Source organism: Pyrgilauda ruficollis, unplaced genomic scaffold (genome assembly GCF_017590135.1).
Source record: "Pyrgilauda ruficollis isolate IOZ18807 unplaced genomic scaffold, ASM1759013v1 scaffold113, whole genome shotgun sequence".
Lineage (NCBI taxonomy): Eukaryota > Metazoa > Chordata > Aves > Passeriformes > Passeridae > Pyrgilauda > Pyrgilauda ruficollis.
The window spans coordinates 811,857-834,825 of NW_024509544.1; the positions used below are offsets into that span (position 1 = coordinate 811,857).

The 22,969-nt window shown below is 48.2% G+C and overlaps 1 protein-coding gene across 2 annotated transcripts in view; it reads right to left on the reverse strand.

Moving 5' to 3' along the window:
* Positions 1–217: 217 nt before the first annotated feature.
* The window catches only part of ZMAT4 (zinc finger matrin-type 4), a 56,583-nt gene continuing 33,831 nt past the window's right edge, over positions 218–22,969 (reverse strand). For both annotated transcript variants that reach the window (XM_041478432.1, XM_041478423.1), the window contains 5 exons: positions 21,404–21,493; positions 17,463–17,619; positions 11,492–11,725; positions 5,491–5,587; positions 218–666 (listed from right to left, as the gene is read on the reverse strand). In XM_041478432.1, the coding sequence (XP_041334366.1) occupies positions 651–666; positions 5,491–5,587; positions 11,492–11,725; positions 17,463–17,619; positions 21,404–21,493 (594 nt within the window). In that variant the 3' untranslated portion in view covers positions 218–650. The remainder of the gene's footprint in view (positions 667–5,490; positions 5,588–11,491; positions 11,726–17,462; positions 17,620–21,403; positions 21,494–22,969) is intronic.

The window sequence follows — 22,969 nt, forward strand, 5'->3', positions numbered from 1 at the left end:
CGGCCTCGCAGCAAAGTCAGTAAAGCAAAGAGCTTCTGCTGAGCCTGCAGGGATCCTACCAGCAGGAAAGAGAATTCACACTTTCTTTTCAGTGTTCTTTACTCATGGAACCATTTGTTTCTTTAGAGACAAAGAGGGAAGGAAGAAACTGATCCGTTACACGATCCCCACCATTCACTGCTGCTGCTCTGTATGTGTTGACACAAACCATGCTGGAGAAGGTGAAGGAAGTGTGTTTATTTCTGATTGAAGACTGATTACATCACTATCATGGATAATGTAGTAGAATAATCTTATACTCTTGGGAGAAATCTAGGAATAAATATGAAAAAGTAAAATAGTTTGTTTCCACTGTCCCTGGAGATGGCTGATGAGTAAGTGCTGTATTTACAGGATAGTTATCATACTCTAGACTCTGTGCTGAATAAATATTGTCCTGAAAGGGTAAAAAAATCCATCGAAATATTTTAACTCACCACAAAATTAAAAAAAAAAAAAAATTCCATGTACTTGTCCAAAGCAAAGGTTAGTTACATGTTAATTATTGAATCCACATAGGATCACTGTCCAAGAAAGCCTCCTCTCCTGCTGACCCGCTCCCCTCCACAGAAGCAGCATCAGTGCTTGTCCTCTTCTCCACTGACGAGCCACTATTGGTTCTTCAGGCTGCAAGAGAGAAACGAAGCCCAAGTCACGCTCCATCCTGGTGTGTTTTATCAAAGAAAACCACCACAGCAAACTGGAAAAAGTCTCCTTTCTTTAGGCGTTAAATTTGAATTTAAGAGCCTGACAAATCCTGCCCAACTCGCCTCCCCCATGGCCCAGCACAGCTCAGCTGATGAGGAATTCCTCGTTGGAATTGGCATTGGCAAGCTCAGGTTTGTGCTTTGAGCAATTAACCCAGTGTTTGGGTTTTACATGAAAGTGATTAATCTGTGCACCCAACACCACAACACAGAGCTGTACGGGCTGTTCTGGGGCTTTCAAATTATGATCAAAACAGAAGATATCAGAGATATCTTCATTTTCACTTACATTGAAAGGGAAGGGAGACAAGTCAGATCTATAATGAGGGGAAGTATTACATTCTCTTTCTTCACAGGCAGTGTAATTATTCAGCTGCTCTCTGGAACTGAAACTATGACAAATTAAAATGCCTATCAATTCCATCTACCTTTTGTAACTATTCATCTTCTGGAGGTGTTACTGCTCTAAAGGCTCCTTTACCATAAGCCACTATATATTGCAAAAAAGCACATAGAAATGCTACTATTTCCAAGTGTTACTGTTACTGTAGCCACCAAGGCAAGAAACAAAATCATTTGGCTTGGGTGTGAAGCGCACAATACAACTAATTTACTCTAATTTCCAGAAATTTACAGGAAATATTCTGCCAGAGAACACCTTCATCCTGAGGGAGGATGTGCAGAAGGAGCCCAACCTGCTGCCACCAAGGCTGGAAGCATCCAGGAGAAGCAGAAACACCATTTGGCACTAAATCTGACCCGGGTGGAGCCGGGCCAGGCAGCCCCAGAGCTCCCCATGAAGCTGGCTGTGCCAAACACACAGACCCTGGGACTTGCTTCAGCCACAACAGGCTGTCAGTGTTTGTTCACACCTTCTTAAATAGATGGGAAAAGTGATGTAAACACAACCATGGGAAAAGGGTGACATTTCTCCAGGCATGATATTAACAATATTTTGATTAGCTCATGCCTGAATAGCCAAGCAGCTTATGGTGATAAATACCCTGTTCCAATTAGACATCTGTGTTCTCAGCCTGAAAATAAAAAAGGGAAGAAAAGAGGAAAGAGCCTGCCCAGGACCAAGCCTGCTGCCTCTGCTCCTCAGCAGGACATCAACCATCTGGGCTTCCCAGGGGGCAGCCCAAAGTCACAGAGTTGTGCAGGAGGGGCTGCAGAGCCACCTCCCCTACCAGACACGACCACTCTTAACCCCTCAGAATTAATTTTGACCATTGAACTGCTTTTACCCCGATGGTGGCTGCAGGATTGGGTCCTCTCTCTGCAAAAATCCTGAAATTAAGCAGGAAGCCTGAGTCTGAAAGGGAAACCCTGACATGCATTAGCATCCCTGAAAGTGCAAATGAGCGATCACAAAACCCTGGAATACATTTGTGAGCTCTAGATGTGGCAGAGAGGTCTGGCTGATCAAAGAGACAAAATGAAGGCGAGAAGACAAAGTCGTTCTTTATGGAAGTGGGAATGGTTATCCCCACACAGTCAGACTGTTAATTAGCAGGGCTGGATCTCAGCCCTCCGTGGCTGACAGAGAGCTCAGCTCTCACTCTCTGGCACATGTGACAGACCCACAGCTGGCCCAGGGCTGACACCCACCCCAAATGTGAGCCTGGGCTCTCTGCTCTGCCAAAGTCACCTCTGCTCCTTGCAGCCACGTGCCCAGAGGAGGGACCTCACACCAAATCCAGGCTCCCTGGAGGCAGCTGTTTTCTCCAGGCCATGGGGATGACCCAGCCTGCTCCCAGCCCCTCTCCAGGAAGGGCTTCTTGCCAAGCCCCAGGGTAACATTCTGCACAAGCATTGTTTTGACCCCAGACACTGAATATCCTCTGCCTCCTTTCACAACTATCTGGGACTTTAATCCCTGCTGTTTGTTGCCAATCACTTCGAGCAGTGATTTTTCGTCTTCACAGCTTGCATAAAGCAGAGAAGAGGGAGGTTTTGTTTTTGCCAGCCCATGGGGAGCAGTGAGGAGCGAGGCTGGCATGTGCCCCCCTCCCAGCCTCTCAGAAGTAACACTCACAGCTGGGATTCTGGCTGCTGCTGTGCCCACAGGAAGGAGCTGCTGGTGCCCACCACTGGCCCCTGCCTGGCACCCTGCCCAGCACGGGGGGAGGAGGGAAGGAGAAAGGAGATTAAAAAAAAAAAACCCATCTATTTCTGGAGAGCAAGTCAAACAATGCCTCAATCATCTCCACACAGTTCATAAATCCCTAATTAAAGGTTTAGTGCTCCACCCCGCTGCAGATGTTCCAGAGTCCATCCACATTCCAACACTTGCTCCCTGCCAGCACGTGCCCACAGCCAGCAGCATCACCCATCAGAGCCTGAGCCCTGCACTCCCCACACATCCAGTGTGAAATTTAACCTTAATTCTCAAATTAAGCTCGAGTACCTGGATCCTGGAGAAAAAAATATATAATCTATAAAAAATAGAACATATTTTAAAATGTTTAAAATATAACATATATAAATATATGTATATATAATACATGAATATATAATAGAACATATATAAAATGTATATAATATAATATATACAAATACATGTATATATAATAGAACATATATAAAATGTATATAATACAATATATATACACATTATGTATATAATGTATATATATAATATGTATAATATAACATATATAAATATATAATCTGGAGCTGGCAGATATATCTGCTTTGTGCATGCACAGCTGGAGGGATAAGGACCAGCTCAGTATTAACTCCCTCTTCCTGCATCTTTTATTCAACACCAAAACACCAGACAAGACACCTCCAGCTTCCTTCCTAAGCCCTATTCCCCCTTTCTTGGTCCAACAAACTCAGTCAGAAGCACTCGGGGTAGCACCTGAAGTTCCTATGAATGTTTCATCTCTCCTGCTCAGACACTCAAGGAAGAGCAGCTCAGCTGCAGGGTACAATCCTCAAATTGTGCTGCCCGTGGAGCCCCAGCCCTCCACGGGGCAGTGGCAGGCTCCTGGTTAACACAGCTGCCAAGCCCATGGTGTGTGTGGTGGGTTATTTAAGGCAGCTCTAACTGGGGCTCTCAGCGTGCTGCTCTCTGCAGAGCTCTCAGGAACAGTAATAAATAACCACAATGCAGCTCATGCCTCATAAAAGTTCTCAGCTCCTGAAGCAGCTTTCCAGGAAACTCATCTGCCTGGGATTTTTTGGGTGGTGTCAGCTTCCATCCTGCAGTCTCTTTGTCCCAGAGCGAAACCCCTGCATCCCTTCACCCCTGTCCTTCACCAAGTGCCCCCTTCTTCAGGTTAGTTTAGTCTTTAACTATATAAAGTATGACAGCTACATAAAATGTTTTGTTGCCTTGGCAACTGCAATCCAGTGGCTTCAGCCTGAGTTATGAGGCAGAGGACAGCCTTGACATTAACCAGCAATAATGAGAAGAGCAGAACCAGCAGGGGAGCACTGGCTGAGGAACGAGCAGGGGACCATCCCCACCTGCCCCCAGCACAGGGCACACCTGGGAGCCACAGTGCTGCCACCACCCCGTGGGACACCACAGCCCTGGGAACTCAGCAAAGGACCAGGTCTGCATTTCCAAAGTCCCTTTCTTGATATGGAAGAGGCAATTGCTTGGAAAAGCCAGTGAGGCATAGATGCAGCCCTGGCAGAATGTGCTGTTTGTGCTGCCCAGCACATTCCTTTGCACTGAGAACGGGCTGAGCCCAGGGCAGGTGTGTCATCTGCCACTCCTACCACAGTCAAAGCATAAATAACTTCCCAAGGTGTCATTCACAGCACTAGAAATTAAGATTTCTTAATCTCTGCTGATTGCAGGAGACTGCACAACAGAGCAGGTGGTGTGGGGATAACCCAGAGGACCAGGAACCCTTCTGGGGTGGGGAACTGGTGACACATCTCTATCTCCCATCCATGAGGCTGCTCTGGCTTGAGATAAACTTTATCCTTCACAATAATCCCAACAACAACCACAGCAATAACCATACAGACTGGCAAGGGAAGGCATTCAAATGCTCCCTGAACAAACAGAATAAAGCTGATGTGAACACTCCCAGGAACTTGGGAAGGTCTGACATCACCTGGGGAAGGGCTGGCTTTATCCTTTGCTGGCTTAAGCAAAATGAGCCATTAGTAGTCATTGCTAGTTCTGCTCATCCTGCTCACTTTTCAGACTACCCTCAAAGCTACCTGAAGCACTTCAGGTATATCCCTTTATATTCCTCTCCTAATCTGGGCAGTTCCAAGTGATTCAGCCTGAAATGGTTCCCAAAGCTCACATATAAGTGCATTAAGAGCAATTAGTTCATTAATCTAGTCTCTGGTATCATGTTTCTCCATCACTTCATTTAATAATTTGTAGTAATTGACAGAGCAGACTCCCCCCAGTTCTCATAGCTGGCTAATGCATAATTAGTCTAAATCACAGCAAAAACTGTTTCACTGGGAAACACCTAATCCCCTTAGGCTCGTGGTGTCTCTTTTGAGGTTCCACACATGAAAGAAGCTGCACACTCAGTTACCATCATCCACAATTCAGTGAGACTCCAGCAAGCCCACGTGGGCTCAGCCCTGCATCCCCCCCACCTGCAGGTGCCTCTGGTACCTGTGTTTGCACAGCAACCAGAGCACAGCCCCCGGTGCTCCCCTGCTGGGGGGGGCTGCAGGGCAGAGCACTGTTCCAGAACATTCCATCCCGGCTGGCAGACAGACTGACTGCAGCTGGGAGAGGCACAGGGACACTCACTTGGTCTGGTGTTTGGAGCCCTTCAGGTGTGCATGGTACTGCTCTATGGAGTTCAGGGTGACGTTGCAGATGTTGCAGGTGTAGCTGCGCTTCAGGCCTGTGAAGAAAAACAGGTGTTAATTAATTAATTAATCCTTGGCTACACCTGTGCCACATGGTGAGGCTGAGGGGAGCATGGGCTGCAAGAGAGAGAAATGTAGATGTTGCAGGTGTAGCTGCGCTTCAGGCCTGTGAAGAAAAACAGGTGTTAATTAATTAATTAACCCTTGGCTCCACCTGTGCCACGTGGTGAGGCCGAGGGGAGCAGAGGGAAACACTCCTGTGCCTGGGCTACAGACTATTCAAAATGGCAGCTAGGAAGTACAAATAAGTGAAAATGACTGAAGAAAAGGGGAGAAATAGAGAAAAAAAAAAAAAAAAAGCAGTAACCTATGCTCCAAGCAAGCTTCTAATTAATTAAAAGGTACTTGGATCCCACATTTCATTTCCAGTTTCACAGACATTTCTCTTTACAGTGACCCATCTATTTACTTTTCCAGGCCAGGGTATCCAAGCATTAGAGAAACCTAAAGGAATATTTTTAGAACTGAGCAGAGGAAAGCCAGGTTCAAAGGCTCATCCCTCCTGAGAGTGTGGTGAATCTCTCCTGTGCCCTCCTCAGGGCATCACTGCTGTGCTCACACTAACGAGCACTCCAGGCACCATTTATCCCTCTGGTTTTTGGTAGTGATCATAATTCAGAGCAATTCCCTGTGAGTACCTTCAGCAGCCAGATCACTTGGGAGCTCTCTTTCCCCCAGAGGGATCCACTCTGATTTATCCACCAAAGTGAACCAGCCAAGCACAGATGCTGGTCTCCCACAGCCCACACTCAGCCTCTGGCTCAAGGTCAAGGCTGGCAGGCTGCAGGGACACCAGGCAGCCACCCAAAGCCAAAGCAGGAGCTCTCTCACCTGCTGGGTTCTCTCTTGGCTGCAGTACAGACTGTCCCCAGCAGAACCAAGGGCTCTGCTTAAAAACACTGGAGCCATGGGATTCCTAGCAGGGATTGCTGTGCTCCTTAGGAACAGCTCTAATGTTCCTTGTAAGTCTCTTCTGGCTTTCTACGGTATTTTTTCTTTGCCAAAATTGTTAGGACAACTCATTTAGAACAAATAACGTGTGGCATTCTCAAATTTGATCAGTCCACGCTCACCATAATTAACTGCACAGGTAATAAACACGCTGACTCCTCCCCAGCTGGACCTGCCTTTTTGGCTCTCAAAAAAATCCCTTGTCTTGTTCTGCACTCCAGACACCAGCTACACCAACAGCCCCACTTTTCTCAAACACTTCATAATATCTCTCACCCAGGAATTTGGCACAGCATGAAAATCATCTTTAAATAATATTCCAAAATCATTCAGATGAGTGCTTGAAAACAACAAGCCAGCAACTGCAGAGGTATTTAAGTAGTTTCTGTATTTCTGTGTCACGACGTGGCACAGAACAAAAATCAATTTGCAAATGTGCATATGGATTTTTCTCCTTCCAGAATTTATTCTTGATGGAGCAGTGATGATTTCACAGTCACGCCCTTTGTCCATTGCTGGCAGCTCCTGTTCTCTTTATTCAACCAACAGGCACCAGAAGCCACATGGATCTAGCAGAATGCAGGGGCAGGAATGGGAAAGGCAGGAATGGGGAGGGCAGTGAGTGGCCGGTGTGGTGTGTAGGCACATTGCAGAGACTGAGAACCTGGATCTCCACATGGCAGAGTGGGACTGGGGAACTAAAAAACAGGTAATTCTTTAATTTAAGGTAATAAGGTTCTGCTGCTCAGCCAATTTAGCAGCACGTTAAAAGCAGCCTCAGTGAATCTTAATTACTGGTGTAGGTGGAAACGCCTTCACCAAAGCAGCTCCTAACTGGGGATGATGATTTTCTCCCTCAGCATGTCAAGGCTACTCACAGTGATGAACCAGGGGGAACCCTGCTCCCCCCCTCCCTGTGTTCTGTGCAGGGAATTGGTGCTGTTCCCTGATGCAGCTCTTCCCACTGGGAGCTGGGTAGATTCCATGGCTGGAGCTGGGCAGATTCCATGAACTGGGATGGAGATGGAGACAGGAAACTAGCCTCAAATGATGAGCAGCATGAGACCACAGGCAATGATCACTTCCAGGATGTAAAAATTGCCACAATTTGACCTCACTGGAGCTCATCAAAGCTGCTACTTGAAACTGGTTTCATCAAACTCCCCGGCCAGTGCTCTGGGGCTGAGCTCAGCCCTCCAGGCCATAAGGTGGTCCCACCCTGAGCAGCCCACACTGGCAGCTGCTGGGCTCTGGCTGTATTCACATCCCCTTCTGCATCCTCAAGACACATCAGCACTGCCTCCCCTGCAGCATGACATGCATTCATGTAAAATTGAATGTCCTCCTATCCCCATTAAATAAAATATTAACAAGTCAAGTTATTAATGTCATCCTGCATAAAACGAATTAAAACCCATTCCAGGGGAGTTCTTGTTAAACTGCTTCTTACTAACCACAAGTGACAGCACAGAATGAGAAGTATTTATAAGGCATACAAAGAAATTATGAGCTGAGATGAAAAAGGAAACACAGCTCGTTGCCTAATACTGGTGCATCTGCAGCACCAGCAATGTACCTGAGAACACAGAGGCTCCAAGTGACATCATCTCTGTGCCCTTGTCCATCTGTACTGTGCTGCTGGGCTTTATTTTAGGGATTCAGAGCAACCTGTTGTTGTTGCAGGGTTGGGCTGGCCCCAGCACCTTACAAACCAGCTGGGACTGCAGAGCCCACCTGCCTGGGAGAGGGAATGGGAGAGGCTGGGCCGTGGGGGACCCCAGACATGAACCACAGCCCATGAGATGTGACTTGAAACTTGACATTCCTCCTGCCTGTGCCTGGGACAGCCTGGGGAGGGTGAGAGCTGGCAGATGGAGCCCCATGGCCACTCTGAGCTGCTGAACAGGCACAAGGTGCCAGAGCAGAGCCTGGAATCTGGGGGTTGGTACCCACCAGGTTTTGTCTTCCTATGATCTGTGCCAGGGTGCAGGGGCAGCCAGGGGAGGCAGCTCTGCAGGAAGAAAACTCCCAAATTCTCCCTCTTTCAGGGTGTGCTCCCATGCTTCCCTGCCCTGCAGGAGCAGCAGGGATGCCAGGCCAGCCACACAGCAGGGTGAGTCCCAAAGCAGCTCTGTGAACTGCTGGACCCTGCACTCCATCCAGCCAAGGAAAAGGGATCCCTCTGCCCTGTTCTAGGGCTTTAACTCAACACAGACTGCAGAAACAATGCTCATTTCTCCTTTTTTGTTTTTCCTCTCCTCATTCTTATTTCTGAGAAGAAAATAAGACTTCAAAATTGCATCATGAGCACTTGGTGAGAAGAATCAATGTTTTTGTTTCCTATAAATATCAATTGTCCAAAAATATATCTCTATTCTTATTTCTCCAAATATACATTCATATTTATCAATAAATATTTTATTACAGCCATTATCAAAACATCAAAGGCTGCTGAAATGTTGTACTTCAACTGACACTGCCTGTTCCAGGCTCACACAATGCATCAAACGTTCATCTCCCACACTAGTCAAAATAGAATTAATATTTAAGCTGTGATGGGAGAAGCCACCGGGGATGCAGAGGAAGGAGATGACTTTGCAATCCAGGGAAAACTGAGGCAGCAAAGGCAGTGTGGAGCAGGGGGAGTATGGGGATGCTGTCCCCAGCACAGCCATGTCCTGCTGTCACTGTTACCCTGCAGGCAGACACGATGTTACCTGGCAAGGTGAGCCTGGCTCTCATTGTGGGGTGGCCACTGCTTTCCACACCTGTCAAGATCTGCTCTGATCTTGCAGCTAAATGCATCCAGGAGAGCATGGGCACAGATGGACAGATGCTCACGACATGGTTAGAAGAACTGAAAGATTTCCCAGCTTGGCAGGCTCAGGGACAGCTCCTTGCTTGTGCTGTGGAGCACAAGGTGCTGGGACTGAGCCCCTGGAAGAGCATCCTGAAGTGCCCAGCCAAAGGGCCACCCCTGTTCCCCTGTACCAGGCACACACAGAGCCTGGACACAGCTCTGCTGTCCCCTCTCCTGTCACCCACAGACACTGGCAGGGCCACACTGGATCCAGTGCAAACCCCAAACATTCACAGCACCACGGTGAAGGCAAAAACCAGCATCTGACAAGGCTGTGAAGGCCTCCAATTTCAACTCTGCCAGGAGCTAAATGAATAAAACACTTCCCAACTGATTTATTTACAGTTAATGACATCCTCAGCCACTCCTGAGCTTGGCACAGCTCAAAGTACTGAGCACTTCCACGTTATTGTCCCAGGTTTTATTCCCACATACTGCCAGCAGCGGGCAGTGACTCAGCCAACATGAATCATTGATGGCACCATGAGTCACACTAGGTAGCACAGGAGGATCAAGATAACCATTACAAGGTTTATAGGAAATCAAGAAATGCACAATATACTGTATAGTCATTAGTATCTAAAGAAAAATTATTTCATTTAGCAAGGAAGAAGACCCAGGTGTATCAAAATGTTATTGCAAAGCCTCACTGGCAAACCAAAGCTCTTGCACATAGCTCTGAATCAAACTTTCCTTCTTCCTCAGCTGCCTGAATCAGGTCCCTGTGTGCACACAGGATTGTGACCCAGACAAAAAGGCTTGTGCCTTTCCTGTGCCTACAGCTCAGAGTAAGCAGGTGCTTGTCAAGATTCACTCCTGGACTGAATCAAATTGCACCTCTCCATCACAAGCTCAGGAGGGCCCTGGGATGCTGGGGGTCCAGCTGCTGAGACCATTGGCCTGGCTGTGGCTCTGCTCTGCTTGAGGGTGGCTCCCAGAGGGGTGTGAGCCCAGGCACAGTCCCCACAGGGACCCTGCACATGGGGCCACCATGGATGGACTGACAGATAGATGAAGAAAGGCTGCTTTCCCTTCAGCAGGAACCAAAAAAACTTGTGTTTAACATCCCTGTGGCAACTGCTCAGCTCCTGCTGCTGCTGCTGACCCAGGGCCATCACAGCATTTTACAAACACTAATTAAATCATGGAAGGCAGTTGTCCTGCTCTCCATCAGGGAGATGTAGGGAGTGCTCTGCCTCCAGCAACATCCTGTCTGCACTTCTGCGTGGGGCTGAGCTGCAGTGTGCTCTCCTCTCCCAGGGACAGGCCACACTTGCTCGAGGACAGGTGTGTGCACTAATGGAAAGGACTATTTTAGGAGGAGGCAAAAGAGATACCTAGAAAACAACTTTGAAAGGATGCTGCTAAAACTGAAGGCTGGCATTCCAGAGCAGGGGATTTTTTTACACAACTGGGAGCCTTATGAAGCAGTAATAGCATCTAGGGCTCCCTGCACCACTGGTGACTGCAGTGAGCAATTGTGGGAATCCATAAAATCAGGGGTTTTGGGAAAGCTGCAAAAGGAAAGCCTCAGGGACAGCAGAATGTGATTAGAGCTAAGCAGTAGCAACAAGACTGGTCAGCAGAAAAATTATGTAAGAAGTAGAAAAGAAGTAAGGCCAAATAGAACAATGGTCTGTGTATTAATGCTTGTCTAGAATAACTCCCTAAGCTGCAGAAAAGTATATCTAGCAAGATATAAGGGAGTTCTAAGCTTAATAATGAAGCTCTGTGCATTGTGTTTGAAGGCTTACAAGCAGGTATTGTATTCAAAATAAGCAAGCATAGTTTTAACCAAAAGTACATGTGCTTATAGTGATTGGACAGAACTACTGTCAATATGCTTTTGCTTTGTATGATTGGCCAAACAACTTTTAAAGTAAGTTGCAACATTAAGTTCTTGCCTGTGAGCTGATGGCATCTTCCCATTGTCATAACCATGCAATGAGACTGATGCTGGAAAATACAACAGCTCAAGACATGTTCCTAACAGTCCTGTTCATGATTTGTACACAAACCCTGGCCAACAAACAAGGGTCACGGGAAGCACAGGGCGCAGGTCTCTCACCTCGCAGCTCCCCCAGGTCCAGGGTCTTCCCCAGCTGCTCCAGGAGGTCGGCCCTGGCCGCGTTCTTCTTGTGCTTTTTGCCGTCGTAGTGCTGCTGTGCCATCAGGGGGTTGTTGAACCAGGCCGTGCAGAGCTGGCAGTGCCTGTCCGAGTCCCTGCGCTGCGGCTGCGGCGGCGGCGGCACGGCCGGGGCGCTCTCCGTGTGCGCCGGCTTCAGCGCGCCCAGAGCAGCCTCTGCAAAAGGAAACGGGCACACGTCGGCTTTGCTGGGCTCCTGCTGCCTGCTTTGCTGGGCTCCTGCTGCCTGCTTTGCTGGGCTCCTGCTGCCTGAGGAGCACCAAAGCCTAAGGCAGATCCCGCAGCAGACACAGGGAATAATTAGCTGCGGTTACGTCGATGTGTTCGCGGGTCCCAGGATGAGGGAAGAGATGAATCAGACTCCGTATTTCTTAGAAGGCTGGTTTATTATATTATGATGTTATACTAAAAATGCTGTACTAAAGCTATACTAAAAAGAAGAAAGGATTTCATCAGAAGGCTAGGAAAGGAATGAATAATAAAAAGCCGTGACTGCTCAGAGCCTCGACATGGTTGGACCATGATTGGTCATCAAGTAAAAAAAATCCACATGGACCAATGAAAGATGCACCTCTTGGTAAACCATCTCCAGACCACATTCCACAGCCATCAGGTAGTTATTGTCTACATTTCTTTTCTGAGGCTTCTCAGGAGAAAATCCTAGTGAAAGGATTTTCATAAAATATCATGGTGACACAGTTACAGGGTCCCGGTGGATATTTTGGGTGGTGCTGCTAGGAAAGTTACCATTTCTCATTAAAAAAAGTATCATGAAAGGACAGCCCAGGACTGTTCCTCAGCTTTCTGCATTTCACTAACTGGGAAGGAGGATGCTCTCAGTGCAATTATATGTCTTATCACTGTTCTGACTAAATTTGCTAAACTTATCCTGCTTGAATTGCTACTCCCAGGAAAAATCGTCAGTGGAGAATAAATACACCATGCAGAGCCCTCTCCTTCTCAGGACAGAGAGACATATTTATCATTATCTCAGGATTCTTATTTTTCAATTTATTTGGTCTCAGAAAGAATGGGAAAGCCACAGTCATTGCAAACTGTCACAGATGAAAAAAAAATACTCAGTAGTCAGTCCCTTCCTTCAAAGATCTTCACATTGTGAATTGTCAGGTACCAACAACACACAACCTTAATTTAATTCTATTTTCCTTCAGATTCATCAAAAAGCCCATCCAGGAACACAAAAATGACCCCCAAATCATCCCAAAGAAAAGTGAGTAATTAGTCTTTGTATAATGGAATGCACTTTGTTCAACAGAGTTTCCCAACTTCATACAATACAAGTCACAAACCCATGGAAAAAAGAGTCTCAAGTAAAATAAAGTTCAGGTAACACTGGGATACAAAAATATAAAATGACTAGCACTTAATTATCACACTTCATTGAAAAATTCCCTTTTATGTGGCTTTCCCTTTCCTTTCTTTTCCAGATGAAATGTCTGCTCTTTAAATAATTAACAACCTGCTCTCTCCATGGTACTGGAATAGGCACATTTGGAGGTGTGTGGTGGCTGTCTTTGATCAGAAGATGATCCAGCTGAGCCCTGATGAGCACACAGGGCAGCAAATGCCAAACCCACCTCAGTGTCTGCCACCAGGAACAGCAACACAGGGATATATTTAGACATATAATTATGCCTGGAGCCCACTGTGATTGACTCCCTGGCTTGGGAAAGTTAATATTGTTATAAATCTTCTGCTGACCTGCTCAGTAAGGGACACCTTTCAAGGAAATTCTATCTTACATATAACATTACTTACAACCTTATCAATTTCCAGGGGTTTATAACCTTCTATTGTTTTTGATGATGACTGCCAAGGTATCAGAGTTCCAGCAGTGATGATGCTGCCTCTGAAGAGCTGCTCCAGGCAGGGCCAGGCAGGGTCTGGCTGGATTTTGCTCCTAAAAAAAAGTCTTTTCTATGGTTCCAGCAGGAGAGACACAGCCCAGCCCCTCCGAGGTGCATGCAGCAGAACTGCCAGGGTGAGCAAAGAGCAAAGCCAGCGGCCAGCACAGTCATTAGGAAGAAAATCAGGGAATGGCAGTATTTCCTGCTCAAACTGGGGTTACACAGACTTTGCACGTGCTTGACTCACGAAAAGCAAGCACAGCTGCCTTCTTGCAGACGTGTTCCTGCACGCCCCAAGGAGCCTCCCTGCAGGAAGGGGTCCATGCCCAGAGCCCAGTGATGCCACAGGGACTTGGAACAGCCCTGGTGAGCCCAGTAAACCAGAGTGAGCTGCAGAGAAGTTTGGAGCATTACAAACAACCAGCAATTTCAGCAGCCCAGGAGCTCTGCGACAGATCTGACTCGCTGCTCCACAAGCCCCAGGCTATAAAGTTAAATCTATCCAATCTTTTGGCCAGATCTCTCCTTGTTTCTATGCATGCTGCTGCCGGAGGGGGACCAGGCAGGCTGAAGCTGGCGGAGCTGGTGGTGTCCACAGGAGTTACCATCTCCTGCTCACTAAGGAAACCTGACAGAAGCAGCTCTGCTCTCAGCCCCTGGCTGTGCCTCTGAGCCCCTCTCCCTGAGGCTGGTGGCTTGTGCTCCCCCAAATGCCATGCAGGAGGGAGGTGCCAGGGGGACTGGCACTCCTGCTGCAGGGGATGGCACCAGAGCCCCCCATGCCCACCCCAGCCCAGCTCCCAGCCCACATCCACACCTGGCTCCCATGGGACCGTGGGCTACAGCTCCACAGCAGAGATGCCCTACCTGCATCACACGGGGCTGCCACGGGCAAGGATTTCCCTTAACACTCACAGTACAAAATATTCTCTTTAAAGCCACATTCCTCAGGCCCCACTGACAACCCCCACCAGTCCTAAGCTGTGCTGAGCCCAGCCTGGCAATTAATGAAAGCATCCCAAGCCTACCAAATTCTCCCAAAGAGAAATAGATGAAAGTTGACTTCTCCACAAATGTGAATTTATCATTTTGATATGCACTACATAACTGCTACAGAACAGCAAATGCCATCATTCCCTGAGCAGCGACATGGAAATTAATAATAAACACTCACGAAACGTCAAAAGTTAAAAATGTTTCACCATCTAAAACACAAACATAAAAGCTGCGAGTTTGACTATTTCAAGTATTTCAAAATGCTAAATAGCTCATGACAGTCTGCCTTACGTTCCCTTTCGCTGTGGGAGGGAAGTGAGAAAGTCTTACTTTGCTGCAAGAGGCAAAATACAAAGTTAGAAACACTTTAGCACTCCGGCAATGAACTAATGTTTGACTTCTTTCTCACATCCAAAGCTTTTCTTTCCAAGCTGGATTTAAATGGCACCCAACTTCTTCCATTGGCACACTCCAGAAACTCATCATGAGGACAAGAAAGTTAAGTGAGCCACAACAAGGAGGCACTGGGAAACTCAAAAGAAATCCCAGAAATCCAGGACTAAGAGTCCAGCTGCTGCTGGACAGATCCTAGCACCCAAACCAAAAAGCCACTTGCTCAGTCCCTTTTGATGTCCCAAAGCCAGGGCCATCACCACTTTCCTGGAATGATGCCTGCAGGTCCTCACACCTGGATTGATGAAGACAGCAGCTATTCCCCCACAATCCTTGGGTTTGTAGCTCGTGGTGATGATGGGATGCAAGCTGACAGGGGATGCTGGAAATGACTGGAGGAATTCATCTGCAATAGTGCTGACATGAAGCCTCTGAGGGCTACAGCCTTGTACAGCAGAGAACAGGAAAGATCACATTTCCCTGTCATGATGAGACATGGTTTTTGTGAGAAACCCGACTGTTGGGCCACTTCTTCTCCTGCAAGCACCAGCAGAGAACGGGACATCTGCGCTCCATCTGGATGGGAACTGTGAAGGAGAATGTTGGTCTCCATGAGGGTCTAAGAATAGATGTCATTTTCTTTGGGATTGATGAGACAGAAACCCCAGAATATCAAGCAGCAGAATCTCCTCCCCAGGAGCATCCAGCACGTTCAGGGCTGTGCGTGGTTGGCTCTCAGGACTCACGAGCAGTGGAGTCTCTGAAGCTCTCTCTGAGAGACTGAACACTCCCTAGTGCCAGCCACAGAGGACTGGGACAAAAATCCAGTGAAAATTGCTGGGTAGGAAGCCCAGAAAAATGCTGTGTCCAAAGGGCATATTTTTGAGAACTCCTGGAGAGCAAGGAGGTGCTTATTAATGTATTCCTGAGCTCAGCTTCATCTTCCAGATCAAGTGCCTGTAAGAGCTGATGAGTCCTTGAGTTGCTGCTTCCCAGTGATTAGGATGGCTGAAGAGCCCATCACTCCAGAGCACACAGCACAGCTCACTTAGAGCCTCGTGAGGCTGATCTAGATGAATAAAAAGTGAGACAAAAGCCACAATGCAAGGCTGCAGCTCTTAGCAAGCCCTGCCTTGGCCAGGCCCTGCGGCTGAAGGGTGAATCCAAACTGTCAACACAACACAGGAATCTGCTCCAAGATCCAGCCCTCCTGTGAACATCAGCTCACCTGGACCTCACCAGGAGTACCAGGGCTTGTGGCAGGTCCTCTGGTGCCAGGGGAGGAGCTGCTGGCAGGCTGCACTAAGGGATGGGGCTCAATCAAGCCCTGGGCACACAAACACCAAGCTGAGTCCCTGCTGCTCTCCGTGCCCTTGCAGCTGTGTGCCAGCTGCAAGAACAGCTCGAGGAGCCCGACATGGGCAAGGTGTGGATGACCACGACAGCTCAGACATGAGCCAGTTGTGGGTGACCATGACAGCTCAGACATGAGCCAGTTGTGGGTGACCATGACAGCTCAGACATGAGCCAGTTGTGGATGACCATGACAGCTCAGAGCCTTCCTCCTGGCTGACCCAGGGGTGCTTCCCCAGGCTGCCATGGCTTTACCTTCTCCTCCACAGGACACACTGCTGCCCCAGCATGGCCAGCTAAACAGAGCAAATCACCACCTAACACAATTCCCCACATTCCCTCAGGCAAAGGGGCCAACAGCTCCCAAGCCCACCCTGGCAAAGGACAAGTCATACTCTCTGTATCAGCATCTACAGTCTGTGAAGTTAAAAAGACAACAAAACCACACACACAGAGTGCCAGCCCCCGTTATCTAATCACATCTAGGAATTACGTGCTAGGAGGGTCCAGTACACACAGCTCCATTTGTATTTTGTGCTGAAGGAAGTGCCACTGGCAGCAATTCTGGGTCACATCTGTCTGCAGGACCTCAGCCCAGCAATCCTTCTTGGAGAAAGGTGAGTGCTTTGTTCAAGCATTTTCTGCTTCCATAACCACAGAGGAATTTTTTTCACAGATTATTAGTGGTTTTTAGGGACTTTATGATTAAGCAAACAATAAGATGGTTAAATTGTCCAATTTCAACATTTGACTTTTTTAATGTGAAAGTTAATAGGCTGCATTACTAGAATCACTGTGGAGGAAAGCACAAAACCCATCTGGGCAAAAATCAAGAAACAATCTATCCAAGAGTTTTTAAAGCCTGGCTTTCCCTCTGTGGTAAGAGCAGATGATGCTCTGTACTGTACAGCAACACCAAAGGTTTATTAAACATATTAGCTGAGCTGATAATTAAACTGCTGATAATTAAAGCCAGGCTTGGCTATCTGCACCCAGTGGAGACACTGTTCTCCACTGAGAAAACCCTTTGGAACTGTGGAACCAGAGATAGGGCTCTGGCACCAGGGCCAGTCCCAGCTGATAAACCCCTCATCTACATAAACAAAGCAGACAGTAATGAGCATCAGGAGTTTTTTAAAGGTTGTTATGACAGCAACATAAATGAATAGCTGCTTCTGCCAGCTGCCACCGCTCAGCTTTCCACGTTGTTCCCATTTTCTGCCCTCACACACCGAGGCAGCCCCTTGGCCAAGCCCCGGCCCCCCACACCCCTCTGCACCTACCTGTGGCCTTCAGTGCTGGTTGTTCCCCTAGCAACAGTTTTAACCTTTTGGCATGGATTTTCCCTTGGTAATGTGACTCTGCCACCACTGCTGAGGTAAAGGACATGTTACATAGCGTGCAGCATTTGTTCTTATCCACTGAGTCACCATCACTGCCCTGGGTGGAGACAAAAACACAGACAAAACAAAGAGTGTATAAGCACAGTCACACAGAGAGAAGAGAAGAACAGGAAGGAGGAATCTAGGTTGTTATCCAAGGCCATGGCTGCCAAGGGGTTTCCCTTCCTCATCTTTCCCAGCCACGTCCAGCTTGGGGACCCCTCCAGCTCCCCAGCACCTCCACTGTGCTCTGCACGGGGAGCTCAGCCTGTCCCTGTGTCCCATGGAGCTCAGCCATGGCTGCCAAGGGGTTTCCTTCCTCATCTTTCCCAGCCTTGCTCCTGCCTTGTCCCAGCCATGTCCAGCTTGGGGACACCTCCAGCTCCCCAGCACCTCCACTGTGCTCTGCACGGGGAGCTCAGCCTGTCCCTGTGTCCCATGGAGCTCCTGAGCCTCCCTTCCCTCAGCCTCTGCTCCTGCTCTCTGGCTGAGGGAGCCACACAGAGCTTTTGCTGCCATCTGACACCGGGGCTTCCTCCTGATGCACTTTTTTAAGAGACCCCAAAACATCTGGGGGGACACAACCTGCTCTGCATGTGGGAGAAATATATGAACTGCAGGATCCAACACCAGCCCTGGGTGAAGCCAACACAGAGTGGACACCTGACCCACCACTGAAGGTCACTTTTTCCTCCCTCCAAAAAAACAGCACACAACTGGGGGGCACAACCCGCTCTGCATGTGGGAGAAATATATGAACTGCAGGATCCAACACCAGCCCTGGGTGAAGCCAACACAGAGTGGACACCTGACCCACCACTGAAGGTCATTTTTTCCTCCCCCCAAAAAAACCACTTTTAGAAAAATGACTGATTTTCATCACTTTTTTGTTGTTGATAACTGTAAATCAAACCTTAGGGAGGAATCTCAAGAGGTGATTAGTACTGTTCTGAATGTAATTTGCACTTCTTTTAAATAGCTTTCTCTCAAGATATTTTATGCCTTCAAAGGGAAATCACTTGAAAGTTAAGAGCAGAGTAGAGAATTTCCAGTATCTATTGATCATCAGTGGCAACATATAAAGAGCCTCCAACAGAGCTTGTTTGAAAAGCTGATACACTTCGGTGTTAATGCACCAGGGTCTCTTCCTCTGCCAGGGCTGCTCTTCAGTGACATTTTTCTCCTTTTCAACCTACTTTCTCAGCTAGACTGCAATTAAAAATAAAAGATTAAAGCCCCCCTCAAAGAGCCCTCCAATACCTCATGCAGAGCTCAGGGTCCCATTTACGCTGACCCACAGGTGGCTGTGCAGCTCAGCTGGGTTCACTCTGGGTGAGCACCTTGATGTGTGGGTAGGACTTCAGCCACCAGCAGGACAGGGGTGTCCCCAAACCCTGGGTGCACATGCATGACAGCCCTCTGCTCCCTAACAGCCAGTTTTACACACCAAGTGCCACCCACCAGGCATTTGGGCTCTGCTGTTTTTAAGCATTTACCCAGGTCTGGATCATCCCTTAGCATCATCCCCAACCAAACCCCTGCACAGAGCCAGAGGTGCTCCATGCTGATCCAGCCCTGAAGGGTAATTATGCCTTCTCATTTGTCAGGGGCTGTTTTACCTGAAACCCAAGAGGTCAGGGGGGAAGCTGATCCGGGTGTGTTTTGTCACCTGCTGAAAGACACGCTGACAGGGCTGTGCAACACAGGGCTGCTCACCTAGGATGCCTCAGCTGAGCCACAGGGCAGCTCCCCGGGGGTGCTCTGCACCCACCCACTCTCGGGTTTCTGTGGTTGAGATGACCCTGAGGTATTAGAAAGTCTCTTTTTTTCCCAGCCCCGCGACCAAAAAAGAAGTCGAGATTCGCCAGTTCTGCTTTTTAAGGTTGTTTATTTTTTCTTATCTGTTACATTCTTGCTCTGACTGCTGGGATCCGGTTGTGGCACAGTGCCTGCCCTTGGGATGGTGGTAACTTTTTACACTAAAAACTATCTGTACTTTATTTACAATAATTTTCTAATACCTGCCATGTAACAGAGGAAAAAAAAGGCTAATATTCCCTTTTTAGCTGCAGCTATTTTACACAAATTTAATTGGTTTCCACTGATTGTTTCTAATACTCATTAAAGTCGCTGTGCCATGGCCTGAGTGACACTGCTAGGATTGGGCACTGCACTGCATGTGCACATGGCAGGGATGTCACAGTGCAGCATCAGAGACATCCTAAATAGTTCTGTTCTCTCTAAATGCAAAGGCTTGTATAATGTCTGATCAGCAACAGGCCTACTCTGAGCTGTAAATGTTGGCAGATTTTCCCTGCTATATTTCTTACAACACAAATAATTTTAGCATTTAGGTCTGGCCTAGCCTAGCATTCACCTAGAACATGAGGACGTGTTAATCCACCCCCACTAGGGCTGCCCTTGGCAAAAGCATCAGCAAACACAGAACTACATTCCTTCTCCACGTTGCCTTTCACAAAAGCAATGGGAAATAGTTCAACTTTGACTTATTTGAGGTCTGATTGGTTCTCTGTCCTCCACATCCCATGCTGAGGTGCCCATGCAGTATGTGGCTCCTTGTTAGACGTAATCAAACCCCTCAGAGGACCCTGTTCCCCATCTTTATGCACCTGTCCACTGCACTGCCCACACTGCCATTAATAACTCAATAAAAACACTGCAAGGTCCTGCTGTGGAGGGGCAGATTGCATCTGCAACTGGCCTGTGTGCAACAGAAAAGTTCACTAGTGTTTCAATTACTACGTAAATGAGCTTTCAGATTCCTTGGGCAAAACCTGTGTGCCTCTCCCTTTAATTACAAGCTATCACAGTGAATATCAACAGCACTCAGCTCCAGTCACACTGAACTGGTTTGGATGCTGCACGCTGGGAACCTCGCTGCAGCTCTCACATACCCCAGTGTGTGGGAAGGAGCCAAATTAATAATTCCCCATGAAGCCATCTCTTAAAAATTCAGCCTTCTTCTATCTATTGCCTGACAAATGGCTGTGAGCTGGTCCAGTTCCTTTCCTTCCTTTGTTTATTAGAACACAGCTGATGAAGCCAATGGCCAATCTTTAAACTGGGAGCAAACATGGAGCCTTTGGATGAAGCACATCAACTCCCAGAACAAGGAGTCCCCAGAGCCCTGGGGAGGTGACAGTGCTCTTTCTCCCCCCAGGGGTTTTCAGCTGTGACACTGCAGTGGCACCACTGGCATCCCCTGATGTCCTGCATGGCACTGCATGGCAGGTGTACCCACAGCTGTACCTACAGCAGCTCTGTACTTGGCACCAGGGGTACCCACACAGCTCCACAGCCACCACTGCCACCCCACACTGCTCCCAGGCACCACCCAGGTGTGAGTCCTCCTGTCTGCCCAGGGACCCTCACCCTTGACAGTGGTGTCACCTGCTGGAAGTTGGGTGAAGGGGTCTGGAAGTGCCCCCAGTGCTGCTCCACTGCCAGCAGCACCCCAGAGTGGCTGTCACCCCACGCCTGGAGGCATGAGCCTCCCACAGGCATTGCCCCATCACCTGCCCCAGCTGCTCACTAGCAGACCCACCACTCACTGAAATGGAGCAAGCCCTGAGTACTTGCTAGCAGCATATTTTTTTCCTATGAAAGAACATTTAAATAACTAAAAACGCAATTACTGTTGCTGATGCGCATCGTAATTCTTGTGCAGTTTATCGGAAATTATTTCCAGTAGCTTTGCATTTCAGCTAATCTAAATGTTACCTCTGGGCACCTGATCATCTGTGTAAGGGAGAGAATGGTGTAGCCCAGAGTCAGTGATGCACAAAGCAGCTGAATAAACAAGAGACTGGGATTGTACCCACGTTTTCTGAGCGGAGCTTTTTGGCCGGGCAGCCTCCATCGACGGGGTGCAGCATGTAGTAGAGACGGACTTTGCTGGCATGCTTCCGACTCTGGAATGCAAAAAGAAAAGAAACTGAAGTTACAAGGAGGGAGAGGCTCTGTTGCTGGGCTCACTACACCAAGGCACAGCCAGATTTCACAGCCCCCTGGCACACATATCCACCACTGGAGGAGAAAAGGCAGAGGGATCCAGGTGAGGAGCATTTGCACTTCTCAGGATTTTCACAGAGCTCTGCACCCAGCTGAAATGAGCTGTGGGATGTAACCTGCCATTAGCAGAAGAAATGGCCCACCCTGGCCCCTCTCCAAGTCCTGCTGCCTTCAGGCCCTCCAGGACACAGAGGGACCAGACAGCCAGGGAAGGACAGCATTTGTACCAGACCATTTCCATGGGGGGGCAGATTGAAAGATGGGATACTGAGCTTCAGCCAGAGACACAACAGCATCCTGCAGTGTCAGAGGCACACACACAGACCAAATCCACAGCTCCTACGCTTCTAGAATGATAAAACATTAGAGGGGCAAAAAATCTCCCATGAGGGAGACACGAGCAGGTTTCACACTGACTTTGGGCACAGCTGGAGCTCACGGGCAGGTGAGGGTCAGAAGAGACAGGAGATCCCCTGGTGACCCCAGCAGCAGCAGCCAAAGCAAATCCTTGGCACTGGCAAGACTTACAGGAAGATTTTAAAGCTTCTACAGCAGCAGCACAGACATAAACCTCCAAAACCCTGACTTACATCAGGTCTTGTCTGCTACCAGATGCAGGGGGGAAAAGCCTGCAGCCACAAAATAACTGCACCCAGCATATGGGCAGCAGACACACGGGGAGCTGTTACCATGCAAATGTTTCCTTTGAATCACCCTTTCCAACTGCCCCAGAGAACAACAGCATCGTAATGTTATAATTTCACATCACAGAGCTGCAATTTAAAAATATTAAATTACCATTAGCATGTTCTGGAACATTCTTTTTCCTGTGGTATAAACTTGGAGCTAAATTTGCAGGGAGCTATATTTGTATTCGCACGCAGAAATGTGACTGTGCAATAATTTTTTCCACGGAGCAAATCAGTCAAGACAAATAATGTCAAATATCTGTCCCCAGCTTGTCTTCCTGCTGCATTTAGCAAATGTGACCTTCCATGGTCAGAGAGAAGCGCAGGAAACCCCAAAGCTCCAGCTACCAGACGGCGACTGCGTAATTAGAAAATGACAAAATAGATGTTTGAAATGCACAGGACAGAGGTGCAACGCCACTCCTGGTGCTTGGCTGCACTCCCAGCTTCCTGCCTGAAGCGATGCTTGCCTTGCACCACACAGGGCCAGGCAAACACGCTGTAAAGGCAACGTGGCCAGAGTTTTTCAGTTTAATTTCTTGCCTGAGCACTGACGCCCCGCAGAGCAGTCAGCCTCCCTCGAGTCATCCTCCCCGGAGTCACGAGGCTCTTCCCTCGGTTGGCTTCATCCAGCACGTCACGATGCCCACACACACACAGCCCCAGCCTGCTCTTTTTTAGAGGGCA